Here is a 22,967-nt window from a genome sequence, read left to right as displayed (position 1 = left end):
TAAGTAGATGAAAAACCGAATTTAATACTATACCATTTAATAAGTACACGACACTAAAGACGGCCTTACAGTTGAGGTCGAAATACGCGTATCTGTCAAAAGATACAAACTCTAGTGGAATTAAATGGTATAGTACTAAATTCGGTTTTTTCATCTACTTATAGGTATTCTACTAAACAAACTACTAACAGAAGATTTATTATAGTAACAATAATTGTTTTGTAGGAATTTTAGTGAGTATGTTTGAGCAGAAAAATAATGTTTGGATACACTCAAAATTTCTCTCTTACTAAAAACCTTATTTGTTTCAATTGAGCGCCTTTAAAATGAGTGTCAAAGCAATAACATGTAGTTTTTCGACATGAATTTTATTGAACAAGAACAGTATCTATGTTTGAGCAGAAAGAAAAACTTTGAATCAGACTGAAAATATCTTTTGCTTAAGAAATCCTTAAGAACAGGCGTAAATCAGAATTTGAATCGACGAAACATAACTCTTTTTAATGTTTTCTAATCCTTTGAGAAGAATCTCAATAGAGAAATTTAAAAGTAGATTTGAGTACTTTGTACCTTTTAATTCCGCTCTAAATGCTTATCTTTGACAGATATGCGTATTTTGACTACCACTTCAGTCTTGTTCAGTGTCAGTTACTCGTATTCACTGTGGATACAAGAAACTGACACTGAAGATGACTGCAAGTGGTAGTCGAAATACGCATATCTGTCAAAGATTAGCATTTAGGGCGGAATTAAAAGGTACAAGGTACTCCAATCTACCTTTAAGTTTCTCGACGAAATATAGTTTTCTCAGCATTAAAATTATAGATAAGAAGAAGGGGAAACGAAAACAAAGTGTGCGAGTGAAAAAATCAACGACGCGTCAGAAGTGTTTGATCCGTTGAATCTGTTGCATGTTCCTTTGTGGGCGAGTGACGGAATCCGGATCAATTGTGTCCGGTTCGCATTTTGCTGAAGAAAAAAAAACGAAAACAAAGTGTGCGAGTGAAAAAGCAACGACGTGTCAGAGGTGTTTGATCCGTTGAATCTGTTGCATGCTCCATTGTGAGCGAGCGACGGAATTCGGATCGTGTCCGGTTCGCAAAGTAACCGCACTATCAGTATCGATCATCCGTGTATATGTTCACGTATTCATTTCAAATTATATCTTTATCGTTTACCAAAACGAATCCTTTCCCATATCCATACTCCCAGTGTTTTCTTGTGGAAGTGCAGAGGACTCCTCGGCTTCCATAAAGCAAGTAACACGTCAACATTTCCCTCCCATTCTCAAATTGACCGGCAGCCGGCGCCGGTATTGTTTGTTATAATAATGAGAGCACCAGTACTTACACATTGAGGATGCTACTGATCCCTGTGTAAGTACAGCTGTTCTGGCAATAACGGAGTAGCAACTGCGGGCGGTCAATCATGCTCATGCTCATGAAATATAGTTTTCTCAGCATTAAAATTATAGATAAGTCCAGTGAACCCGTTTAGGACAAACCAGACATTTAAATTCTAACAACCCAAATAAAATATGAGACTCTTATAGTTTTCACATGCAAACTTATATTTAAAGGGGTTTTTGATAAAAAAAAATGAAAATATGGTACTTGTTGGAAATTTTGAAAACTCCAATGAACATTTTTGCTAGAAGAAACATCTTTTTCTCAAACTTGTTTAACAATTAATCAAACCTTAACCCAATAACGTGTATTTTTTATTTATTTCCAAATTTAAAGCGATGCCATGTAGTTTTTTGAACATAAATTTAAGTTGAAAAGACTTGTGAATACTTTTGAGCAGAAATCAAAATTTTTGGCTTGTAAAAGTCCTTAAAACAAATTTATCTTGAAACATTTTGGTAACACTCATTTTTTACCAAAAAATACAAAAGTCTTACAACTGTTTTTTTTCTGTAAATCTAAACTTTATGTTTCAGTGTTTTCAATAATTACTATTTCTTCTCAATCATGTGCAATGGTTCTCTAAAACAAAATTCATTTTGAAAAACTATACGTAGTCGCTTAAATTTGTGATAAATAGTTGTATAGTTGTTTTTTGTGTAGAGAAAGTCTATTTTATTCCAAAAATGTACACTGATCTTCTTCAACTAAGTTGCGAATATGTATTTGCTTTTCGCTATTTTTTACTGAAAATCAGGTGAAATAGGTTTTGTAATTGTGTTTTTTATTCCAAATAAGTTTTAAGTGTAATCCAAAATTTATCTTTATGCTCAAACATATATACTGTTTCTGCACAATCAAATTTATGTATAGAAACTAAATGTAATCGCTTTGAAACTCGATTTTACCCAAGTAACCATAAGCACTAATAATAAGCCCTTAATCAGCATCATAGATGCGTACATGCATTATAATAGCACCACAAATGCTTACACACCTCGTAAGAGCACTTCCGCTGCATAGAAACCCTATTACAGCATCATTAATGCTTCTAAGCCTGATGCATACAGGCATTAAATAAGCACTATATTGGCTTTATATTCGAATACAGGGCATGTTTAAATGCCATCCAGTGTTTTGAAAGATATATCACGTGCTTTGTGTTTGCATATAGTGGTAAGAGGGAGTCAAACATAAATCTTCTCACTACTACAAATGCAGGTTTTATGACGGGGAAAAGTGATGGTTTAAATTGGTCACTTTTCTTTCCAATACTATTCATCACACCCGTATTTTTGGGACAACAACCCAACAATACAGGTGTCGCAGGTTCGAGACGCAAAATGAGGAATTTCATCATCATAACGAGGATCAAAATGTGGCAATTGGAAGTCCTCAAAAGGATGAAAACCACCAAAACGAATATGTCTGATACGGAGTACTACCTGTATCATTTTATTACATTTTTTGCATACTATTAGAGGTTTCCGTTTTCATTCATTCATTTGTTTACCTCGTGTACCAGTTGCTTGGCCGCATACGCGAAAGCTCACTGGCTGCGTACGCGAAAGCACAAAATATTCGCCCTAAAAACCTGGCGAAAACAACTGACGTTTCTAACGTGGTCTTATATCAGCATTAGTGATGCAGAGAAGCACGGTTATATCTTGGCACTATAATGGCACGCTATTTCGCCTTTTCTGGCATTATAATAGCATTATATGCGTATATAAAACTGACATGCATCAAATGATTACCCTATATAATGCGCATATAATGCTGTTACCGTGCCGCATTATCGTGCTTATTGTTTACTTGGGTAAGGCAGATAGTTATAATGAATTAAGTATTCCCGTTGTTTTTGAGCAAAATAAATTTAGTGAGCATCCATATATTAGATCTATGCCTATACATTTTTAAAAACGAATTCATGCCGCAAAAATTAGGTGTTGTTGCTTAAATATTGATTTATAAGCAAGCAGTATGGAAATTTTGTACGTTTTTAGCAAAAGAAATTATGAGTGCAATCCAAAATTTATTTTTCTGGTCAAACATGTTCATTGGACAAGTTAAATCTAATTTATGCCGTAAAACTGCATGCCATCACTTTGAAATTTGATTTTTAGATATAAAGGTTAAAAATAGGATTTCTTGATTTTTTCAATCAAATTATGTTTCCAGTGTAATATTGAATTTATATTTTTACTTTAAAGTTTTCTCTTAACTACTGCATCAAATAAATGTCGAAAACTTAACAAATTATAACATTTGCAATAAAATTTGACACGATTCACAAGCCGCTGCAGTGTGCGAAAAGAAAATGTATTGGATTAATTGCTCCAGGGGTCAGATCTGAGCTGACTGAAACTCTCCGGATCCGAGGAAAACAGCAGAAACCTGTCAGGGAAGTGTTGGCGGGCCTTGATTTAGAATATATGAATTTAATCCATCTGTTTTTGAAGCGTATCAATATCCGGGTTTGATTGTGTTCGTTCCCTGTCTTTCTTTTTCCCATTCAAATTGTCCTCTTCTCGTCGTGTCTCCCACAAACCGTTTCTGTTTAGTTTCATTACAGATCTAGACATCCTGTCCCTTCAAGCTTCATCAGCTTAGTAGTCTAAGTAGCTTAAGAAATTCCAAAAAATCCTTTCCTTCCCTGTTTCAAATGTATCCACTAACCTTAAAACTTTCGCAAACTAACATAGTTTTTAAAATAAGTTCAAATTTCAAAATGTAAATAATGTAAAACAAGAAAAGATTTCGGCTCTGTTATGCCCTACGGCGCCTGAGCCTGCCAAATAAACGAGATAAGTAAAAAAAAAAATTGCTCCAGGGAAAATTTGAACATCCCTAGAATTATTTTCTACTATACTGTGCTAAACTATGGAAAATGGACTTGAAATATGTACATGAAAATGGATAAGGTACAACTGATTTGATCCCGGGGCTCCTAGTGTTAATGTATAATTTAGAATGTTCCATGAAAAAATATTTGTCACTTGTAGAGTAAAGTGGGACAGGTGTCCGGCCATTTGGCCGAACGCCGTTTGGCCGAATGCCGTTTGGCCGAACGCCATTTGGCCGAATGCCATTTGGCCGAACGGGTCATTTGGCCAAATGCCGTTTGGTCGAATAACGAACAAAAATATCTTTTTTTTTTCAACACTGATGTGTAGCATTCATAAGTGTGGCCCAATATCTGATCGACTAATTAATTTTTTGATCATTACGATGAAGCGGGATGTCATGTTTGTCGATGTATAAGTGCTCCAAGAGCATAATTAATACGATCCGTTCATTCAGGACGAAGTTGTGAGCTTGCGCCATGACTCAAAGATTTAGATTACCAACGGTGTGCTATGGTTTGAAGTTTTTTTGATATTTTCATCAGAATTTTTTCCTTCTTTCAAACATAGGCTTTTCTTTCGATTTGTACTGGTTTCATTATTATTGGAAATAATTAAGCTTATATTTTCAAAGGGAATTTTACCTTCATTAAATCATCGTCAGTTCTTTGTAGTTATACTGATATAATAATTGTTTGCGTTACACTTGCTTAAAATTTATAAGAGATTTTTCCTTCTTTTGATCATATGCTGTTCTTTTATATTTGAATATTTTTCATAGTTATTGGAATTAAGTCTCATAACGTTCATAAAGAGTTTTATTAAAAACATATAATTTTTAACACAAGGTATAACTTAGGTGAGATGTCATTCTCCACCAAAATTAATATAACAGTGTTAACTGAACTCTAAACCGTTTATTGCGTATATCAGTAAATCGGACGAGTCGGTAAATACCTACGTCAAATAAGCTCACTGCTTCACTTTTGTGAAGAAGAAAGCAAACTTGTGGTTGCAAAAAAATAATTAATTTACTAAGTACGATCAGAATGATTGAAGCAAACTAATGCTACAGAAGGACGAATAAGTCGTAAACCATTTTAGTAACTGTCAAAAGCTGACTGACCACAAATGCAATGCAGAAAACTTGGCTGGAAGCTATTTCCGCTAGCAACGAAGTGACTAATTGCTCACATGTAGGATGTTCCTCTAAACTGTTCTCTGAAATTCAGCTTAGAAAATAATTAGAAAATTCATGCTAATTGTGGTTCACTATTTTTTCAAATTCGGCCAAACGGCATTCGGCCAAATGGCATTCGACCAAATGACCCTTTCGGCCAAACGGCGTTCAGCCAAACGGCATTCGGCCAAATGGCGTTCGGCCAAATGACCCGGAACCTAAAATAGTGGATCGTATGCTATTCATTAAGAGTGTTTCACTCCGAATATTATAAAAATCGGTTGAGATTTGTAAAAGTTGTGACTATTGGTTGTTTTTAGGCTTGAAAATTGTAATTTTCGGTCGAACTTTCATTGCAGAGATTTAAATATAAATAAAATTTTATTCAATTTTTGATGCTAGGGCGTTTCTAGGTCTATCAAAAGGTGTATAAGTTTTTGCATAAATGCTCGGAAACCATTTTTGGCCCATAGAGGGGCAAAAATTCGAATCAGCGGGGCAAAAGTTCGACTCATATATGGTCACGAGGCAAATTTTGAAAATTGCCTGCAATCCCTATATGTATTACATTTAATTTAGCGAAAGGAGATTGGGTAAAATTGTATGGAGTTTGATCCCGGAATGTACACAGATGAGTCATATATCATTAGAAAGATCTAAATGAGACAAGAAAAAGTTGTTATTGGGCCAAAAATATTCAACGTGGGAGAAAAAAGTTAAGTGTGCTGAAATAATGTAAGGAAGGGCATGTTTCATATAATTTTTTTTTTATTAAATCATGTTTTTTGCTCACTTGTTTTGGGTTCGTGCATAAGGGTGCTTATGTATGTTCATATTTTTATCATAGGTATTTCAAAAGACTAGTGATTTTACACAGTTTTCTGAATATTAGGAGTTGCTATGATGTGAATACTTTGACATGCGGAGATAGGAAATAAAGGTATAGGCATGTGTGTTTGACAAAAAGCTTACTATAGGTAAACTACTGGTTGGACACCAAGGCCAGATCGTATTTTCCTGTTGCAATGTGCTTTGATTGACCTCCAGTTTACTCAGGAATGAATTCCCAGATTATATCCGTTTTAACACTACTGTCATTTCGTTGTTGTATTATGCGCAACACTGGTAGAAAAATCTCGCTGGTCGCACCCAGCATTAGCGTGAAGGTTCTAGCGGTGGAAAACCGCGCTACTGTTAGCGCACTTATATCTTCGACATCAATAACATCATACTAACATACTTTTCAGAAAACGAGATCATTTAAACAAAAAGTAACTGTAGTATTTGCTAGTAACAAACTGCCAATAGCTCTATCAGAACTATTTCCAAAGGACTGTTCATTTTATAAAGTGGATACCTTGTTTATGCTATATCTTTTTTATTTATTGATGAAATCGTAAACGGTTTTCTGTGTATCGTTCAACTATTATTCTACATGTTATAAAAATACAGAAACTTACAAAATGCTTTCGGTTGAAGAACTAAATAGTTTTTGCAAAAACTCCTAAGAAAAACTGTTCGTCAAGTTTAAGCATTATTTTTCGCATGAAAAAAATCCTAAATTTAATGAACAAATTGTATGTCGGTATCCTTTACTATTCAACTTAAGGTAGAGCTTTTAAAAACATCAATAATATTCCATCAGTTCCTGACGCTGAGTCACTTTAGTGATCTATTCCTTATGGTCAAATTTGCTGATACACCATCTTTTTACTACCAGCAAAAAAGTAAAGTAATAAGCGTGTTCAAAACTGGTTTAGATTACTAAAGAAACTATATATGTATAAAAAAAGCAAAATCTTGAGTTTTAACCGCATTCTTGGGTACCAAATTTACTCTTTATGGTCGTTTTATTGAAAAATCCCATACTTTTAAAATTATATACGCATGTTTATCGATCTAGAGCAAACTGTAAGCGTTTTTCTCAAAATATTTTGATAGGTAGTCTCAGAATAACACATTCTGAAAATAATACATGCAAAATAAATTTGAGTTAATTCAAGCAGTGTTCCCAATCTTGATGATTGTCATTGCGCTTTGAGTGGTCTTCTGAAAATAAATTATTTGTTTTTGTATTGTGCTTAAAATATGACGTGGGGACTAAATCAGCAACTCTATGAAGGCGTAAGTTATTTTTATTATAAATGCTATATTATTACTTCCGTCTGGACGTACTTTAAATCTTAAAATTCTACTCATATCAGTTCCATTTAAATTTAAGATATTGTTCTTTAAAAAAATTGATAAAAAATGATTTGATGATATCTGCAAAATTGCTTCTCCAAAAATAACTTGATATTTTTTAGCAAGCTTCTAATTGATGATGCTTTCTAAATACAACCATTTTTTGAAAATAAAAAATATAAATTGTCGAATTTTCCTGCCGATTTTTAATAATCCTTGATTTTGATAACCTCCAAAAATCGACCGTTCTAAACGTTGTGCCTTATTAGTGTGAAATCATATTATTTTGGTAACTTTTTTATTACCACAGCATTGTACAATATTAGTCGAACGATGTACAGAAAACCGATTTCGATTTCATTGATAAATTAAAAAGATATTGCATGTACAAAGTGTCCACTTTATAAAGTGAACAGTCCTTATCAAAATCTCGCAAGGCTTCATGGCGCGAGCTGAAATATACAGGGTTGAAGATGAGAGCTTTTCGTCGGACGGAGGCGAAGTGATTGAAAGGTGGAAGAAGCATTACGAGGAACATTTGAGTCCAGCTTTTTGAAACCGCTAATGGCTGCCGCAAGCCTGCTCGCTTTTTGGTAGGGATCGGGCTATTTGACGATTGGCTTGGGTCATTTCTATTGAACGGACCCAAGCCAAATATCTTATCGTTTGGTCCCTTTTTTTTTTTGTTTTTGTTTTTTACAAGGGGGAAATCTGCAAACAGATCCCCTGAGAAGATAACTCAGGGAATGCGGGGATGACGCACCAACGACGACCCGCTAAAACCAGCCTATGCACTGTGCATGAGCAATTCATTTAGAATTGCTCAAGTGGTGAACAGTGCATCGACATGACCCTTGGACTCAGACCCTCATCTCCCCGGAACCACCTTACGGTATTTCTCCGGGAAGGGACCAGTGCATATAGCACAACACGTGTAGCAGAAGTAGCCTAGGCAAACTGCTTCTCCTAGCCGACTTAAACAATGTTACAAGGGACCAGCCTCGGCAGGGCTAATCCTCTGCAGCCAACTCTTGGTCGGCGCGCCATAGACGCTGCAATTCTAACATAATGTGAGTGACAGCCGTAGTTACTGCACTCCAGCACTCGGCATCCGCACACATTCTCTCTATAATATAGAATTGGCACTCTCGCATAGACTTTCAAAGCATGCCCGTTTTCGACTCTTGATTTCCTTTTTGAGAGCCAAATTTGCCTCTCTGAATGCTGCACCGCGTTCCTCTCTTTGTGCTTCTGTGCGTGCGCGTTGCATTCTTCGTCTAGCCCGAAGGCAGATTGCTCGAAGATTTGCAATTGATTCGCACCACCAATACACTGGCGGCCTGTTCTCTCTAGGAGGGGCTTTTCTCGGCATGGAAGCATCACACGCTCGTGATATCATAGCAACTAGCTCTTCGCCGTTTAGGTCCAGAGTGTTTCGTTCGCGCCTCAGGGCTTCAGTGAATACTTCGCCGTCGAAGCGCGCTGTTTTCCATCCTCGGGCTTGGGTCGAGTTACATCGCGCTGCCTTCTGCCCGCCTGGTATTATACTATAGCGAATCGATTGATGATCGCTATGAGTATAACTGTCATCAACACGCCAGTTCATGGTACCTAAAAGGTTAGGACTACAAAACGTCACGTCGATGATCGATTCTGCACCATTTCTGCGGAAGGTACTCACTGTACCCACATTTGCCAGCTCTACATTTAATGCGGCCAGGGATTCCAACAATAGCTGGCCTCTTTGATTGGTGCAGCGGCTACCCCACTCCACTGCCCATGCATTAAAGTCGCCAGCTATCACTACTGGCTGCCGATTAGCTAGTTCGGCCATCATCCTGTCAACCATGTGGGAAAATTCCTCAATCGACCACCTTGGGGGCGCGTAACAACTGCAATAGAACACGCCGTTGATTTTTGCTATCGCAAAACCGTCATTTGAGCTAGAGACTACTTCTTGGATTGGGTATCGTCCTGTCGTCCCTATAGCTGCTAGCTGTTGAGACCTATCCGCCACCCAGTTCGCGTTGTTGGCTGGTATGCGGTATGGGTCCGATAATAACACCACGTCAGTCTTGGTTTCCGAGACTGACTGCCAAAGCAGCTGCTGGGCTGCATCACAGTGGTTTAAATTTAACTGTGTTACTTCCGTTTTGGCTGCTTTGATACTCCGCTTGTGCCCGGACATTTTTTTTTGTTTGATCCCTACCAGACGCTATATGATCTACCTATAAAAAGGCGAGTGGTCCGTATATTCATCAATATGTAATGCTTGTAGATATAGAAGATGTCAAGGTCTAGCAGATTAGTTGATGGAAAGTGATAGAAGGAGAGCAAAATTAGGTGATAATATAAGACAGGCCCTCATTAGAAAAATATGACCATTGGTCGCCACGACGATCGCCTACTAAGTCGTAAGCCGATAACGATTGTTCTTAACTAAAGGCTCAACTTGATTTAACCACATGAAATCATAAAACTTGGTATATGTTACTGATAAGTACAAATGACCATTTCAATTCACATTCAACGGCTTTGTCTGGTGCTGATGATCTTCTTACTTGGCATTAACGTCCTCACTGGTGCTGATGGTGTTCTTCATAAATATTGAGCTGATGGCTTTATTGAACTCATTGTAAAACCCATCTGGAGTAATATGTACCTTATCAAAATCATCTTATTAGATACCACCCACATTTCTCCCTACGTTTCTCAGTTGTTTTTCAACGTATAGAGCTGATTTTTTTAAATTAAAGTTCAGACATACTATTAGCTTAATGCTCACAAAAAATATCCAATAAATCGGTTACAAAATAATTGCAGAATCTGGTAGAAATCTTTACTTATTATACATATATTTTCCCACGATTTTCAATATTTTTCCATTTAACATCACCTTGCAATGTTTTCATCTATGAATCAAAGTCTCAATTTACTTCTTTAAAACATAGAGCTTTTCATCATTATTTAAGTGTTGAAAAAATATATTTTTTAATTGTTAATAACTTTTTTCTCCCAGGACGGATATTTTTGACCCCATACAAGCTTTTTCTAAACTCATCTAGATCTTCCAATATGACTCATCTGTGTACATTCCGGGCCCAGATTTGCCCAATCTCCTTTGCCAGATTGTACGAAAAAGCCACAAAAAATTCTCGTTCTTACTTTTTTTGCCTAAAGTTGCTTTTTTTTTTGGTATTTTACAATTAACTCTGTTCTGGCATCTCTTCGATGAAAATTTAGTCTTAATTTTTCTGCAAACAGGCTGGTATAAAATATATTTGTCATTTAAGTATCGATATTTTGTTTTTCGGCCAGTGATCTTTTGCCCCACACTAGATTTGAATTCTTGCCTTACCGGTGGGGCAAAATTTTGTGTAGGACAACCAATTTCAAAACTGTTATAACTAAAAATGGGTTAATATTGTGACACAACTATATTCAGCCAAATTGTAGCCAATATGTTGAAGGTTCACTGTGTGGTATTAATTTCTTTTGGTCTGTTCATGCCACTGGATTATTCCACTAAACTTAAACTTTTGCCCCACCTTACTCTATATTTTTTCACCTAGCCAAGATTATAACCAACAACTTCTTTACAGAATTTTTTCTCTTAAATCAATATTTTCGGAGCCATTTTTTAAATACATCGTGTGCAAAGACACCACGTGACCCCTTTTTATCAGTGTCTTCTAAGTCCAAAATTGACGCAAAATCTAGGCAAAACATTCATTGCATTGCAATAGAAACACCTGGAAATTTTCATACAATTTATAATGGTCAAGTTAGGTGACTGACCTATTTGACGTGGAATTCATCATCGGACCAATGTGCAGCATCATGACAGAAACTCGATTTGGCAATACAGACTTTTCTTCCGGAAACTGTCCAAATGCATCCGGTCGGTCTCATATTTCAACTGAAATCACTGCATGCAATTGAGGAGAACCTCTCCGGTAAATCGGGCAAAACACGTTTCAATGATTTATTCTGACGAATTGTGTGAGTTTGATGAAGGATTTATGGTGTCCCTCTATAACATATCAAGTATCGAGAGTGAGAGGTTGGTTACTGTAGTTGATGCGCTTGTGCCACCAGCAAAACTGTTTCGTTTTTTTTTTTTTTTTTTTTTTTTTTGAGGGAGGAGGGGGTAATATGACTTAGACCTCTTCTCTCTATCGCGGTCGTTTGAAAAGCTCGCAAATACTTAATACTTGGATTAAGGCAATCATATCAAAAAAGATAAATATAAAAGAAATGAAACTATAGTAAACGATTGAAAAAAACGCAAGGTTTAACGGCATCCCAGCTTGAGACAGATTTTTTGTGGCAAAATACAGATTTTTGTTTTGTTTATTTTTTGTGCAGCATAAATTTGGCAGTTCTATGCCACGTTTGAGTCTGGGTTTTTGCGGTATAATTTGAACTTCACTGATGGTTTCTGAGGCGCATTTTACCCCGCGTCATTAACTTCCAAGTTTAGAAGCGGTCCATTTTCTACGTAAGAGTTTATGGAGGGAGGGGGGGTTTTGAGATTTCTTACGCACCATACAATTTATTTTTAATTCTCATTCAAAAAATCATGGGGGAAGTAGGGTTGAAAAACGCCGAAAATTTTCTTACGTAATTAATGGACAGCCCCTTACCAAATTTGTTTATGATTTTCATATTGTTTGTGGAAATTGGGAAATGTTTTCCATGAGAAGCGTTACAATTGATAGAGAAATCGTATGCTATGTTCAAATTTCACAAAAATAATGTTTATGTTGGAGATATTGTGGTGGCGCGTTTAACCCCGGACGGCGCATTTTACCCTCAGTTCCCCATATACTTACAAGGGCTTCTTGCGTCGAATTCTGCGTACCAAGTCCAGTAGCCTGGCCGGGATCGAGTGCAAACAGAACGACATTAACCGGAACAGAGGTCGATAGGCAGTGATGCAGTAGGTGTATTTCCTGAAACAATATTTGAAATGTGATTTACTTGAAATGTATTTTCTGTGGCCATACAATAAACTCCAATTTGTGGTGAATTTCAAATAGATCTGGTGGTTGCAATGGTCCGTGGATGAAATTTATTTCTCGGTGTTGAGGGTTTTAAACTGTTCTGAATCGGTTTTGTATCCGGAATGGCAAGTAATTCTGCTTTTAGTACATCTAGTTAGGACATGACACGTCCGGAAAATAGTCTATCGGTTGAGGTTCAAATACTTGGGTCTGCGTTAATCCTTGTTTTCTGGGCAGTCTTCAATAGTTCACTGTATTTTTTGCTTTATAAATAGCATAGTATTTAACAGCGAACTAGCCAGCAACAGAAGCGTGACATAAATGTGGTAAAAACGCCATGGAACAGGGCTGTTCTGCAGTGAATCGCATGTTACTAGCATCTGTAAAAAGTAGTGTTTTATTGTTAAGCTTTTAACACTCGATGATAAAACATTTTTATTCTTTTTTGTATATGAAAAAAAATGGTCAAAATCGAATCTTATTTCACAAAAGTGTCATACAGCGCCACCCTCGTAAGTGTCTTCGGAAGAATTCTCAAAAATGCCTCAATGAACAACTTTGCAGAAAAAAGATTTTTACAAGGACGCTCCTATCAAAAGATATAAATGATCTAGATCAGTTTTCACTTATCTAGAGCAAATTTGAGTGAGTCAAAATGTAGTACAAATTATTCCAAAATACTTTGTAGAGAACACTTATCCTCTAGGATGTATATCCAGAGTACTAGTGGTTTTGGCCGTCGAAAACTGGGATCTGCCCCAGTGTGTGTGCTAAGTTTTCCTAAAATCTTCTTTTGACGAATTTTACGTACGTATGAGCAGTATTCTAGTTTCTCAATTCCTCCAAACACTTACCACACCATCTGATGAATACGGCTCTCGAAACCGAGCGAAGCCATCGCCATGTAGCGTCCCCAAGTGAGACTGTGTTCCTGGTACATGTAATTGTATGTCGGCAAAATGTCTCCCGAGTTCCTCGAATCCTTTTGCACCAAAGTAGTAGAAATTCCACATTCCTGTTGGCTATCGTCTCGGTGTCTCATCATGATGTCGTACGCGGCAACGATTATGGCATTTACGCAGTAATCCACCGGAACCAAATTGGCCCGCTTCGAGGCGTCGCCCCAAATCGTATGAATCAGCCCTTTGACGGTCCACATGCACAAACCCGTTGGTCCGTTCAGATTGTCCGTCCAGCCCGGGAGCGGTTCCCGGTAAGTGGAAATCACTGAAATGAACGAGCGGTGCCCACAATCCAGATTAGTTCATAATAAGTTGATGAGTTCGGGGTTTTCGGCGTTTCTGGCAAAATCACTACAAGGGTTCGTATTATTCGTTTTGAATACATGGCAAAACGGGAAAGCGAATTTCCATACAGTTCCTTTTACTACTTTCCAACAGAACATAAAAAAGAAGCGCAAACCTTTGCGTGACTATCATCTGTTTTTGAGGATTTCCAAATATTTGATCTGCTTTTGAAAACTCATTTTCCAATCTTTTTTTTTTTTTAATTTAGTGGCATCTGAGCAAATTTTCTTACTTGGTCACAGTTTCAGGTAACTCATACAGAATAAAGACTATAGGACACTACTCCGCACGCTATTATCCCAAAAGCTTGACATTTGTAGTTTGGTTTGCATTAAAAGTTGGACTAATATCGTGATGGTTATAAGTAGTGCAGTCAAATTTGCTAATAAGTATCATCATTTACCACATGTTGGTTGGCATTATGTACCAATGCTTTACATATTTCACATGAAAAAGTGCTAGCATTTTTTTTTATTTTGACGTTTAACAGCACTGGTAACATTTATTTATTTATTTATTTATTTATTTATTTCGTTGAATTCTTCATGGACAAGCTTGTTGATCAAATGGCTACCGCTTCTGCTTTAACCCCAGGCCCGTCCCTTTCCTCGTACTTCTTCTATCTACCACTCTTAATCTATCATACCTAAACCAAAGACAAATTAAAGACCCCCATGTCCCTTGCAGTTGCCCAAAATTTTATGGCTCATAAGGTAATCTAGAAAACCGCGAAAAGTGTACTGCGATCTGTCAAACTTGGGTACCTTTTGCACTGCCGAGAGACCAAATGCAGTACTAGAAGTGGTACCTTATCTGAGCCTGAGTGGGACGGACCTGCCTAAACTAAACTATTCGCTAGCAATCGCTAGAACCAAAGACGGACAACGAACTGTTTCCCTACGTTTCCATTCTTTCATCATAATGGCATGCCCTTCCTAACGCCTGATACATAGCCAGTTTGCTAACTAAAAGCAAGCCACTATGCCATATATTTAAAAGCCTTACCCCTATACTTTCCCGCATGAACTGGCGTAGATGCAGGGTTATATCTAGTCTACTGTGGGCCAGTATTAAATGCTACATATATTCCGCCCCCTTCCCCACATTGGTCAGCATTCTGACGTTGCAAGCGCCACTGTTTCCTAAACACAGAAGATCACCAGCACTTGTACACTGAGGGTATCCATTAGTCCCAAGTTTCTATCTGGTTGATTCCTTATGCATATACATGCAGCTGATCTGTTGATACTGGAGTAGCAACCACGGGTGGTCAATCAACCTCAAACTCAAGCTCATGAATTGTTTGACACTTCAGTCGTCGCGCTGCTGTATTTTTTACAGCACTGTTCGAAGACGTCCCTTCTCGTACACAGCATCAGAGCGGTTCCATTTGAATTCGAATGTAGGTTTACTTTTGTATTTTTTGATTTGGATGAAATTTTGCACATGCTTTCTTTATGCCCAAAAATGCCTTTTTGCATCATCGGCTCGCCATTTTGACTCTAGCCTTACTTTTGAGAAGGGCCTAAGAAAAAAATCCTTAATAATTTTCAAAAAATTATAACTTAGAAACGGTTTGTCCGATCAGTTTGGTGCCTTCCGCAAAGTTTTTTTGGGACTATCTGGAAAAAATTATACACTGTAAAAAAAATGTTGTATATTTTTATATATCGAAAACAAAGCTTAAAATTCAATTTTCTCAAAAATCGTATTTTTGATTTTTTTTTTATATGTTAAAGTAGACAAAAAATGAAGTCTTTTACACAGTGGGTCAAGATGGAGAAATCATGGACAAAAAAGTTGTGATTTTTTGAAAATAGGTGAATTTTTAAAAATGGTCATAATAAACTTTTTAAATATTTTTCAACTCGATTTTATGAAAGTGCGCAAAATTTACAACAAAAAAGGTATACGGAAAAATCAGGCTAACTTTTACCATTTAAAAGGTACAGCGATTTTAATACAAAATTATGATATAATTTTCAATTTTCGGTCATTATAATGTAACATAGAAACGGTTTGTCCGATCAGTTTGGTGTCTTCCGCAAAGTTTTAGGTTATTGTTGGGACTATCTGGAAAATTTTTTTTTTTTTTTCTTTTTTCTGGCGTTACGTCCCCACTGGGACAGAGCCTGCTTCTCAGCTTAGTGTTCTTATGAGCACTTCCACAGTTATTAACTGAGCGCTTACTATGCCAATGACCATTTTTGCATGCGTATATCGTGTGGCAGGTACGAAGATACTCTATGCCCTGGGAAGTCGAGAAAATTTCCAACCCGAAAAGATCCTCGACCGGTGGGATTCGAACCCACGACCCTCAGCTTGATCTTGCTGAATAGCTGCGCGTTTACCGCTACGGCTATCTGGGCCCTCAATCTGGAAAAAAATATACACTGTAAAAAAATGTTGTATTTTTTTATACATCGAAAATAAAGCATAAAAATCAATTTTCTCAAAAATCGTATTTTTGATTTTTTTTTTATTTTTTTATATGTTGAAGTAGACAAAAAATGAAGTCTTTTGCACAGTGGGTCAAGATGGAGAAAACATGGACAAAAAAGTTATGATTTAAAAAAAAGGTGAATTTGTTGAAAATGGTCATGGTAAACTTTTCAAATGTTTCGGTAGCAATAAGCAAAATTTTTTGTTGAAAATTTTGCGTACTTTCATAAAATCTGGTCGAAAAGCATTCAAAAAGTTTATTTAGACCATATTGAAATATCAACTTTTTTTAAAAAATCATAACATTTTTGTCCATGATTTCTCCATCTTGATCCACTGTGCAAAAGATTTCATTGTTTGTCTACTTTAACATGTAAAAAAAAATCAAAAATACGATTTTTGAGAAAATTGATTTTTAAGCTTTATTTTCGATACATAAAAAATTACAACATTTTTTTACAGTGTATTTTTTTTCCAGATAGTCCCAACAATAACCTTAAACTTTGCGGAAGACTCCAAACTGATCGGACAAACCGTTTCTAAGTTATATTATTGTGCTCTGCAAGGTAAATCCACGTAATGCGATTATCTGAAAATGTCGATATACCGTCGCAGTGATAATGAAAATCACCAAATGTTTCAGATTTAGAAAATTTGATACACTTGCGTCCTTGCAAAACGAAAAAATCCAAGCCTACTTGAGTTTTGGCGTTGCGTTTGAATTGCGCGCATATCTTCTGCGCGTTACCGCCGCCGCTAGATGTGGATTTAAAATGAGCGCCGCAATATAATGACCAAAAATTGAAAATTATATCATAATTTTGTATTAAAATCGCTGTATCTTTAAAACGGTAAAAGTAAGCCTGATTTTTCCGTATACCTCTTTTGTTGTAAATTGTGCGTACTTTCATAAAATCGAGTTTAAAAATATTTAAAAAGTTTATTATGACCAATTTCAAAAATTCACCTATTTTCGAAAAATCATAAATTTTTTGTCCATGATTTCTCCATCTTGACCCACTGTGCAAAAGGCTTCCTTTTTTGTCTACTTTAACATATAAAAAAATTAAAAAAAATCAAAAGTACGATTTTTGAGAAAGTTGATTTTTAAGTTTTATTTTCGATATATAAAAATTACAACATATTTTTTTTTACAGTGTTTATTTTTTTCCAGATAGTCCCAACAATAACCTAAAACTTTGCGAAAGGCACCAAACTGATCGGACAAATCGTTTCTTAGTTATAATTTTTTGAAAATTATTAAGGTTTTTTTCTTAGGCCCTTCTCAAAAGTAAGGCTAGAGTCAAAATGGCGAGCCGATGATGCAAAAAGGCATTTTTGGGCAAAAAGAAAGCATGTGCAAAATTTCATCCAAATCAAAAAATATAAAAATGAAATTTGGGAAAAAAAGGCGTAATTTTCTGTGGAACCGCTCACCAGCGAGGAGATTCTGACGATGCAAAGTCTCGTGACGACTGGAATGATAGGGGAAGTGGTGGTAAAATGAACAGGGGTGGTAAAATGAACACCGTGCCTTTTACCGAGAAAAAAACAAATTTCGATGAATTTTTATCACGCACGGACGATTAAGAGCGTGTATCTAAGTGTTCAAGTTAATACGTATGTCAATTAAAGTGAAAATATTAACGAAAACTAAGATTTTAGAAAACCACGTTTGAAAATTAGAACTGACGTAACTTTTAGTTCGGAAGATTTGAGGTTTTTCGGTGAGGTGAATATCGTTATGATATTATGTCAAATCTGATACCTTAAGAATTCTTTTTGAATGGGTTATTATCATTAAGAAATGTATTTTCGGTGGGGCGATGAAAACTTTCAGAAATATTTGTTTTGCTCACGTTTTTTGCGTGGTGTTCATTTTACCACCAACCGCTGTTCATTTTACCCACATAGTGCAGGTGAAATGAACATTTGCATCGCTTTTTGATAGCGACGAAAATTTGTGAAAACTTAGCTCTTTTAGTCTGAATTCATGTCGCTGCTATAGATTACATCCCTGTTTTTGATGCTGTGCGATAGAACTATACAAATTACTCGTTTTTCTATCAGAAACAAGATGATTTCCTTAAGGTGTTCATTTTACCACCCCTTCCCCTAAATATCAAAGAACTGAAAAAAAAAATCGTGGTGTAGTGGTTTAACGTACCTCTCATTCCGAGGACCTGAGATCGAATCCCACCTCTGAGACAGTCACTTATGACATTATAAGTGAAGTTAAGACTTCCCTCGAAAGGAAAGTTAAGTCGTAGGTTTCAGGAAAAGGGGCAACACACTGCATAATCCTCGCTCTAATACCCAGTAATAAATATTAAGCTCACCAAAAATTGATATGATTTTGGCTTAGTATGTCATTATTTTTCTAAAAAAAAAACACTTGTTATGAAGGTGATCGTAGAATGATTCCAAATTAAAGCGAAATAATGACATTATTTTGTTTTCAGCAGTTGAAACTGTATGTTCTTAGATTTTATTCTATGGAAATATACGAACCCAGGTTACCAGTAAGCCCTTTAAAAATCATTTTAGCAGTAAATGTCATGTCATTAAATGCTAACAAGCCGTTTATGTGCCATAAATGCTGCTACAATGCAAGTTTTGGCCCAGCTATACGGCTAAATAAATGCTAAGTCTTCAGCTGTCAAAAATGATAACGTCTATAACATCACGTCCAAGGCGGGTTCACACTGGCTAGAATACAATGCACACATACTGCTGTCTACATATTGTATTTATAACATGTTTTGTTGATACTCGTCTTTTTTGTCAATCCACTGGAATTCTAACCTACTACATTTACGCTTGTTGAGTGATGATTGGTGGTACGCTGCTTTACATGATGATCTATAGATGAAATGATAATGTGCGTAGATTTTATGCAATATTTAAACTTTGGATTTCATTCCTGCTTCGCAAACATTTGCCGTTCGGGCGAATGAAATAGGTGTTAAGAGTGTTGACTTGAGAATGATCTTACCCTTGTTGATTTTATCAATGATAGTAGAAGAAAAGAGAAAGAATGGACTTAAACGTGACATTTATGTAGGCCACCGGTATACCTTCACCGGTCATTGAAAGAATCGTACAAATTGGACGTAGAAAATGTTACATATTTTATCTTGCTATTGTTTATACCTTAAATAAGCTACAACACTAAGATATAAGAAAAAAAACAATTTTAATATATGACAGTGATTTATTGCTTTCACAATTTAGCATAACATAAATACCTTGCATTGTGGATTATGCCCTTTTCTCATGTCAACACACTGTATCATATAAAAATGTGATTCATTAATCAAACTTAGACAAATTAAACTTCTATTTCCATGTTGATTTATTATCTATTGGCCTTTACATTTGACAGATCCGTCTTTGCATTTGTTTACATCAGTGGAGGACCAGTGCTAAAACGAGCCTGTCATTTCCATAGATGAACTGTCAAAGTGCTTCGAGATCAGCTGATTTAAAACGTCAAATGGGAAGGCCTATCATAACATTATTTTCTTGTGATTTCTCTCAAAAGGCAGGGAAAGGTGTCCTGTTGGCTAGCGAGAAAGGTGACAGTTTGGTAGCTTACTAAAATGTTCGCCTATCATAGCAGTTTCGTGGCAGTATATAAGCAATTGAGAACATCGAGTTCGGGATGTTATAACTAGCTACACTTGTGTCACAACGGTGCTGCAATTACCGTTATTATCAAATAAAATATACCATTCAAACGGCAGTCAGCAGTTGATTCCCGACGTTGTTCTGCACCTCTGGGCCGATTTTGAAAAAAATCCTTAGTCAGAATTTTGAGTTACGCCCGTTTGAAGTTTATATGATAGAAATCACAAAAAATATGCCATTTTTACTTGTTTAAACAAAGAGATTATACAAAAAAATGAAGTTTTTATTTTTATCTGGTTTTAGATATTGAAAAACACATTTTGATTAAAAAAAATCTAGAGCGACATTTGAAAAGGGCTAATGCTTTGTTTAGTTATTACTTATCAACCAATACACGATCAATTACATCTAACAATCTAACGCCCGATAGTGATTTTAGGAAATTGTCCAAAGCATTCAAATATGAATGAATAATTCTTGGACAGGATATGCAGATACGCCCTTTTGAAGTGTATGAAAAGAATATTGCATGGTGCATTCCGTTTTATCTATAATCAACGTTTAGTTGCATACATAATCATTACACCTTTGCGGTTGTTCTTATTTCATTAAATTTAGCAAGTTGCATAAAATTTACACGTACACATATTGTCTAGATTGACATTATAAAAGGGCTAAAGTATAATTGAAATATATACACATCAATATAGCTGTATCTACATTATTCTATATTCTATTAAATTCTATTTCATTCTTTTCTATTCTAATCTGTTCTATTCTATTCAATTCTACTAAAATTTATTCGATTTTGATCCACCCTACTTGTTCTTATACATATTCTTACAAATGCTAATGTTGTGATCAACAACTGCACGCAAAAGAATTGAAGACTCCGACGCCAGCTCATTATGTCAGCCTAGTCCTCGACCAGTCGCATTGCAGAAGTCTTTTACATGAAACTTGGTGATATGATATTTCGAAGATTTTGTCAGACTCTGCTCTTCCCAGCTCTTGACAAACTTGTTCAAATTACCTTTAAAACAAGGATCCAGCTCAAATGAAAAGCATTTAATACAAAATGCTTCAGTTCCTTAAAATACATAAAAACTATCATACATAAGTTGAAACCCTTATTTGGACTTACTGTGAAATAATAATTCAAATGTTCATGAGAAGCACGCATTAGGAGTCAGAATTTGTGCATAGCCATTTTTACATAGCTGGAAGCGCTAAAAAGCCGTACAAATATCGAAAGTGTACCGTTCAAATCTTTTGCGCGTAGTTATTGATTAAGGTGATTATAAAACGAAGCCAAACTTTGAATTTTCAAGTGCACAAGACTGCAGAATCTTTGACAACAGTTCGCGTTGAAAATCAATCAAATTGCTTGTTTGCTGGTGGTGACCAATGGGATAAATTTCCAACGCAGAGCGCTATTTGGTTCTCGAGTCTTATGCTCTTGAAAATTTGAGGTGTGGCTTCGTTATATAATTACCTTAATACAGTGCCCATTTGTAAAAATATGTATGAGAACAAGTAGGATGGATCAGAGTAGAATAAATTTAAATAGAGTAAAATTGAATAGAATAGAACAGATTAGAATAGAAAAGAATTAAATAAGATGGAATAGAATACAGATGTATAATATAGATACAGATAAGTGATGTTCGAGTGTTTCGGTCAACATTGATACAGTCATTGTTCGGCTATATTGAAATGTGTATATTTCAATTATACTTTGGTCTTTTTTCAATGTCAGTATAGACAAAATGTGTACGTGTAATCGTTCAAATATTACGTAACGAGGGGGTTCGGTGTAACGGTTCATACATTTTCCATACAAAAGCTGTAACGTGGGGGAGGAAAGGGGGTCTCGAATTGGAAAATTCTACGTTACATTATATTTGAATCATTCCTTCTATGCTAAATTTAATGAAATAAGAACAACCGAAAAAGTGTAATGATTATGTATGCACCTAGCTAACCGTTGATTATAGAAGGAGCAGAATCCACCATATTCCATATTCATTCCATACATTTCCAAAGGGCGGATCTGCATATCCTGTCCAAGAATTTTTCATACAAATTTGAATGCTTTTAGGGGGGTCCGTAGCCTTGAGGTTACGCCTTTCGCTTCATAAGCGGAAGGTCATGGGTTCAATTCCCAGCCCCTCCAAAAAAAAAAACCCGTCCAGCCACCAGAAGACGCCGCACGGAGGACCGTGCCTAGGGGAACACATCCATCCTCCGTCAGTATCAGATGGTGACTGAGACAAACTGACCCACTTCGCAGGCAGCTAGCCTCAAACGACTCAGGAACACGGCAAAACGAACCACCGCGCAAGAGCAATGGATTATGGCTTATGGAAATCGATTGGACCAACAGCAGAGCACTCTCCTACCTGCTCGGTGTGAGAGCAAAAAGAGCAGAAGAGAGTGAATGCAGATGTAAATATAGATTAGCTAAAAATAGAACTGTATCGGTAAGGAAGATACAGATAAAACTGATTCCGGCACAGTAGTGGCCACGAGCACGGAGTGCCTTAAAAAAAAAAAAAAAAAAAAAAAAAAAAAAAAAAAAAAAAAAAAAAAAAAAAAAAAAAAAAAAAAAAAAAAAAATTTGAATGCTTTGGACAATACCAGGCGTTAATTTGGTCATTTTTCGTGTATTGGCTTATTAGTAATAACTAAACATAGCATTGGCCCTTTTCAAATGTCAGTCGAGAAAAAAATTAGAAAAATGTATTTTTTAATACCTAAAACCATATAAAAAATAAAAACTACAAAATTGTATTATAATCTCTTTGTTTAAACAAGTTAAAGTGGCATATTTCGTGTGATTTCTATCGGATAAACTTCAAAAGGGCGTAACTCAAAATTCTGTCTAAGGATTTTTTTCAAAATCAGCCCAGAGGTGCAGAACTAAAATCAATACCAGGCGTTAATTTGGTCATTTTTCGTGTATT

The 22,967-nt window shown here is 36.0% G+C and overlaps 1 protein-coding gene across 2 annotated transcripts in view; it reads right to left on the bottom strand.

Moving 5' to 3' along the window:
• LOC5574265 (fatty acyl-CoA reductase wat) overlaps positions 1–22,967 on the bottom strand; it is a 103,899-nt gene that overhangs the window by 10,750 nt on the left and 70,182 nt on the right. For both annotated transcript variants that reach the window (XM_021852655.1, XM_021852656.1), the window contains exons 4-5: positions 13,477–13,849; positions 12,452–12,571 (exon numbers count right to left, since the gene is read on the bottom strand). In XM_021852655.1, coding sequence (XP_021708347.1) covers positions 12,452–12,571; positions 13,477–13,849 — 493 coding nt within the window. The remainder of the gene's footprint in view (positions 1–12,451; positions 12,572–13,476; positions 13,850–22,967) is intronic.

The sequence above is a fragment of the Aedes aegypti genome, chromosome 3, assembly GCF_002204515.2.
Source record: "Aedes aegypti strain LVP_AGWG chromosome 3, AaegL5.0 Primary Assembly, whole genome shotgun sequence".
Classification (NCBI taxonomy): Eukaryota; Metazoa; Arthropoda; class Insecta; order Diptera; family Culicidae; genus Aedes; species Aedes aegypti.
The sequence above is the reverse complement of the archived record's forward strand: the minus strand, read 5'-3'. Positions and strand labels throughout refer to the sequence as shown.